The following is a 6,000-nucleotide window of genomic DNA, read 5'->3' on the forward strand; positions in this document are numbered from 1 at the left end:
AGTGGCCTACCATTCCCCCTAATCGGTGGATTAATCTAGCCGTACCTCTTTAAATTCGCCCTCTAGCGTTAAAGAGTAGATTAAGGAACACGGGTTTTAATTTCTATATAGACATTATCGTAGTTAAGGTTAATTAGAGCTTATATAATTAACTTCTATTCGGTTAACCAGGCGGGCTTGCCTATAGCTTTAAAAAATAGGCGACGGCGATGTGTTGGTATGGAGGATGGGTGGTGTTATACGCGGGTATAGAAAAGTGGTTCAAACAGGTGAGGATTCGGTAAATTTCTGTACTAGATTATGGTTTCTGACATAAACCCGTCCTTTTCTGAAGCGACTGTACCTAGCGGGCGCCAATAGTGGCCCAAGCGCCTTGGCCAGCCGCGGTGGATAGCGATTGAATCCTTCTCGTCGCACTACCTTCCTCTGCGCGATCCGAGTTATGGCGTATTTTCGATATTTGAATAGCCGCCTGATTATTCCTTCCCTCTGCCGTCCCTTTTCACGAGTTATATCACCCCTAAGAGCTAGGAGTTCCTCCACAGAATTAACTCGTTATCTAGCCGGTCAATCAATGGAGGAACCTTCTAAACTATTCGAGTATACGTCCGGGCGATGGATGTTTGTCACCCCCCTTCTTTTAAAGCCGACGCTCATCACTGACTATGGACTGGAGTTATAATGATGCCCTGAGGCGTTCTGAAAGAAGACGTGTTTTTAACGTATCCGAATTCAAGCGCCTTGCGGCCGCATCCGTTAATCAGAACGCAGAAGATGTCGCTCGTTTTGAAAAGCTGGCTGAAGGGGGTTTCAATCGAACGTTCCTGGTCACTATGCGTGATGGCTTTCAGTTCGTTGGGCGCATCCCCTATCCGGTTACCGAGCCAAAAGACCTAGTCGTAGCTAGCGAAGTCGCGACAATGGATTTTCTCCGCTCGCACGGCATACCCGTCCCCAAGATCTACGGTTACTCGGCCACATCGGAAAATGCTGCGGGCACTGAATACATCTTCATGGAGCTCGTCCGCGGAACGAACTTGGGCGACATCTGGTTTGATATGTCTGAAAAAGCCAGGATCACCATCATCACCAAACTCGTGGAGTTGGAGTCTCGACTATTTGCTCTTCGATTTCCGGCAAGTGGAAGTCTGTATTATACTAAGGATCTGCAAGCTGGGTCCAACAAGGTTGATATTCCTACCGCCTATTCTGCGCGCGAGAGTCGCTTCTGCATTGGTCCTGATACAACATTCGGCCTATGGTATGGAAAAAGGCTCAGTCTCCAGGTTTATCGTGGACCATGTACGTATTAATCCTATCATTTACATATTCAGATTCACTTTCTATAATGTTCTGCTTTGAATTACCTCACTCTACGTTAGCAACCGTAACTAAATATCCGAAAGACACAGATCCAGCAGCGGCTCTTTCAGCCGGGGCCAAGAAGGAGATTGCATACTTGATGAAATTTGGACGACCGCTTCACCCATTTCAACGTCTGCGCAGAGAGATATACAATTATCAGAAGCAATCGCATTTAGAGCATCTGGAAAGTCTGGAAAAATACCTGCGAATCGTGCCTCTTCTCATACCGAACGGCAACGACACCCTCACACGTCCGACGATAAGGCACCCCGACCTCCAACCCAATAATGTGTTCGTCTCTGATAACCTTGAGATTACCGGCCTGATCGACTGGCAACACTGCGCAATACTCCCGCTCTTTCTGCAATGCGGGATCCCAAACAGCTTCCAGAACTACGGTGACAGCGTCTCAGAATCGTTGACACCCCCTGAATTACCACACAATTTTGACGAGCTGAGCGAAAGCGAACAATTCAAGCAAGTTGTGCTCCTGCGTAGGCGCCAACTTCACTACTTCTATATCACAACGACCGCAAAGCTGAACTCGACGCACTGCGATGCCCTGACATACGATCCTAGCACGCTGAGGCGTAAACTCTTTCATCGCGCAAGTGACCCCTGGGAAGGCGATAACGTGACCCTAAAAGCCGACCTAATTCAGCTGACAAAGAACTGGTCGAAGATCGCCAATTTAAAATCGAGCACGAGCAGCGAAGCGAGGGCCCCTTGCCCGATCACCTTCCCGGAAGACGAGGTGAACGACTGTTTGCGCCTGAATTCTGCGCAGGTCGAGGCAGACGAGCAACTCGAGGCTTGCAGGGATGTTATTGGCGTTGGGGCTGAGGGGTGGGTGCCCTCGGATCAGTATGAGGAGGCTAAGCAACGCGAAAGTAAGCTAAAAGCCGATGCGCTTGATGCAGCTGAGTCTGATGAGGAAAGTGCGAGGCTATGCGAGCATTGGGTTTTCGATGACTTTAATGAGGAGGAATATTCGTAGCAAGTGACATGATCAAGCGGAAAGATAGGCCATTACCGTTCGCCCGACTTCGACCACGGGCTAATGCGTTCGAACGTGTACGCGCCTATGCCCTCTGTTGGGCGGCCTGCCGTTGCCGTGACCGATATCAGAGTTCCCGTCGTCCGAGCTTTCGCCTCCGTCCTCGAAAGAGCCGTCTTCATCGTCGTTCCCGTTGTCTCGGTCGACTGCACATAGTTGCTCAACGCTTTTCTCGCCGGCCCTTTCCTCTTGGAGCTCTTGTCCACTCCCGCGCCCCGTACTTCTTCTTAAACAGTTCCTGGCATCGCCAATGCAGCTCTTCTCCGACAAGGTTATCCTTCGCCACTAACGATGACTTCTGTCTTACCACGCATTGTATGGAACCATCCTCCCCTAGGTAAACGTCCTCGATGTCTAGCATTTCCGCAATCTCCTCGACGTTGCGACGACGCCGAGGCGCGTGGACCGCTCGTTTCGCTCGGTTCGCCCGGCGAGACTCGGCCGATGCCGATGCGAATGCCTCCTTCGCCTCCCTTACCTTCTATGTCTCTTTCCTTGTGCGACGCGGCCGCCTGTGGGTCGTTGCGTCGATGGACGGGGAAGTGGGCTCGACGGACGCACGGAACCGTTTTCTCGTTCGCAGATTCCACGAGGGCGTATCGGCATTGAGGGAGCGGCCTTCGCGACGGGCTCTTAGGACGGCATATTGTTAAGGGTGGTGCATTCTAATATTCGCACCTTAGAATTTACATTGTGTGGAATTGGTCGGTGAGGTTGGAGAAACTTCTAAGCGGGAGACGCTCTCCGGAGACTTCTGTCGCTCCTCGCCTTTCTTCATAGGTGCAAACCCATCATGGGGCTCGGGATCGGCAGGGCGGCTGGCACCAAACGCGTCGCTTGTGGCTTCGATTGGTTCCCGACGGGAAGACCGTCTTCTGCGACTCCTTCCAGATCTTACTTGCAGACCGATGCTCCGGCTTGTTTATCTAACGAAGTATTGCAGTCACCATAATATAAGTGGGATAAGGTCTGTTCCTTTGGCTTCTGAAGTTGCTGCGTCAGACGACGCATGCGGCAGATCTTCTCATACAAGGCAGAGATGCCACGAATACGACTCTGAATGTCCTTGGCGCCAGGCTTGCCAATCACTCAATTCAATTCAATTGACGCCTCGAGTTGGTTGGATTGAAAGCTTTGCAAGCAGAGGGTTTAATTAATTGAATTGATTGAATCAATATTGCAACGGTTGCAACTAAATTCAACTGGCGTAGTAGTTAGTAACTATCACGGGTCTTGGCATGGCGTTGAGTCACCCCCCTGCCGTGTATGTCTTGTTCCGTCCTGCGGGCGCTTTAACTGCCCATCTACCATATCAATTATGCCTTCCTTGTCCCACGATCCTACCGCTATTGAAGCTTCAATTATATCAAGCCTGTAGGGTTAAATATACGTTCGGGGTCTAACGATATTGGTGGAATCGTCATGACGGAAGTCGCTAACATAGCCAATTGCACCTTCCTAATTAGGCAGTTGGGCTCACCGCCCACCGGCAGAATAACTTCTGCAGCTTCAACCCCGCTATCACACCGACAAACGCCACCAGAGCCCTATCATCTACATAGAAATAGCCTATAAGTAACCCTGGAGCTTTAGAATCCCTATACTAATTATGGTCTTCTACCAGCTCACAACCAGGGCGCAAGCCCTAGCCATAAAGGCCATAGGAGTTACAATAGAGCACATCCAAAATATCACTCAAATCAAACGACGCGCTCTTCAATATTTATTTAAAAGGCTCTCAATTACGGCTAGAATCCTACCACAAATCCTCTTATCCTTAACGGCTATATTATTAACGCTCCTCGGGCTAGTAGAAAGCTTAAAGTTACCTATAAATTTAAGCAGCGAATTCTTAAAAAAGTTACCTATAATTAATATGGTAGAGAAAAGTCTTACGCCTATATTACTGCTAAATATGGCTGTTTAGCCTAAACCGTATAGTAAGTTCTACGATATTATAGATATAGAAAGATAAAGCTAACTAAAAAGCCCTACCTCTTACCTGCGATAAAGGAAGCTCGCCTTTAGTTCGCCCTCTGGTATTAAAATTAGACAATTAATAATTGGAAAAACATTATCTAGACTAATAAAACGGGCGTTATTCTACACTATAGAAAAGGTAGATATTAACTTTAGCGCTTAGCTAAGGAACGTGTTAAGAAGTTATTTGTTTATCCTTAATTTATAAAGGCCAATAAATTTATATTCTAGGGCGGTTTCTTATATAACCAAAAGGGTCCGTGCTATATCTAAAGGCCCAAAATAGTAAATAAGAAGAAGGCGTTAAAGCTAGAACTTAAGATAATAAATATAGTAATAGAGCTAAAGCTTTAAGAGGCGTAGAAGCTTACTACTGGTCTATAATAACCGGGCCTTTATAATAAGCTAGGTAGGAAGCCAAGCTTCTATATAAATAAAGAGAATAAAGCCTTTAAGTGAAACTCTAAAAAAGGCGATATTAATTGGTATTATTATCTCACTAAGATCCTCCTTCTAATTCTTATCCCGTTTGCTATTAAGTGCTAGATTAATTGTCTAGATACGCTTATATAAGAAGATAAAGCTTTAGTTTACTTATTAAAGCACTAATAGATTAATTTTAACGCAGCTAGCCTTTAATAATTGCTTTAGCTAGGTAATTTACCGGATTTAAATATAATAGAACTATGCTAGAACTATCTAAAGTAAGTTATTATAAAGAAGGGAGTATATAGAAACTAAGTAGAAGTTAAGCGAGCTTAATAGAAGGTATAGGAGGAGCTTAAACAGTGGCAAATTTAAGCTTAGATTAAGCGAATTCCACGTTATATTTAGGAGGTTATTCGCTATAGAGGGAATAACTATCGCGAAGGTACTGCTGACTGTGCATGAGATTAGAAGGCGCTTAAGAAGCTAAATTAATATCGCTATTAAATAATTACTTATATGCGATAGCAGGTACTTTTAAGCCTTAATTAAGTTAACGAGAATAAACTTCTACTAAGGAAGCCTAAGCCGCTAGAGCTTCCAAAGCTTATGCAAATGGGCCCTTATCTACCTTATAATTTAATTAATTTAAAACCTCTATATAATAATTAAGATCCAAAGCTTTGCCGCCGACGTTATAACAAATAGAACCCCCTTTAGCCGCCCACTTAATTAAAAGCTTTCCTTAAGCCTCTACTTAAGCCTCTGCTACCTATTAAGCCTTCTCCTCCTTAGCCGCGATTAATCTAGAATTAACTAGATATAAAAAGCCGGAATATAAAAAAGGCAGCGTTTAAAATTAGCTTTATAGAGCCTTAAATTAGGTAGTAGTAGGAGCGGTAATAGGAGCGGCAGTAAAAACAGCAATAGGAGTAGCAGCAGAAGCAGTAGTAGGAGGAAGAATACTAGAAGGATATAAATATTAGGTGGAAGACAATTAATAATCTAAAAAGGAAGCAGGTAAAAAAGGACTCTACTACTATATCTAGTAGGGCCGTAGATAAGGGCAGAGCCTCTACTAAGGCCTCTACTAGTAGGACAATTTATATTAAATTAAGCTCTATAGAGCTTTATATAGATCCTTCGCCAGAGGCTCTGCTATACTAAGGCTC

General features: G+C 45.3%; 1 protein-coding gene across 1 annotated transcript; it reads left to right on the forward strand.

Annotated features, from left to right (window-relative positions):
- Window positions 1-574: 574 nt before the first annotated feature.
- On the forward strand, window positions 575-2,362 carry K441DRAFT_684556 (kinase-like protein; the record flags this gene model as incomplete). The annotated part of the gene is made up of 3 exons (XM_067651794.1): window positions 575-621; window positions 677-1,302; window positions 1,407-2,362. 3 exons carry the CDS (start codon window positions 575-577, stop codon window positions 2,360-2,362), a joined length of 1,629 nt encoding a protein of 542 aa, XP_067508591.1.
- Window positions 2,363-6,000: the final 3,638 nt, after the last annotated feature.

This window comes from Cenococcum geophilum (genome assembly GCF_001692895.1).
Source record: "Cenococcum geophilum 1.58 unplaced genomic scaffold K441scaffold_5, whole genome shotgun sequence".
NCBI lineage: Eukaryota > Fungi > Ascomycota > Dothideomycetes > Gloniales > Gloniaceae > Cenococcum > Cenococcum geophilum.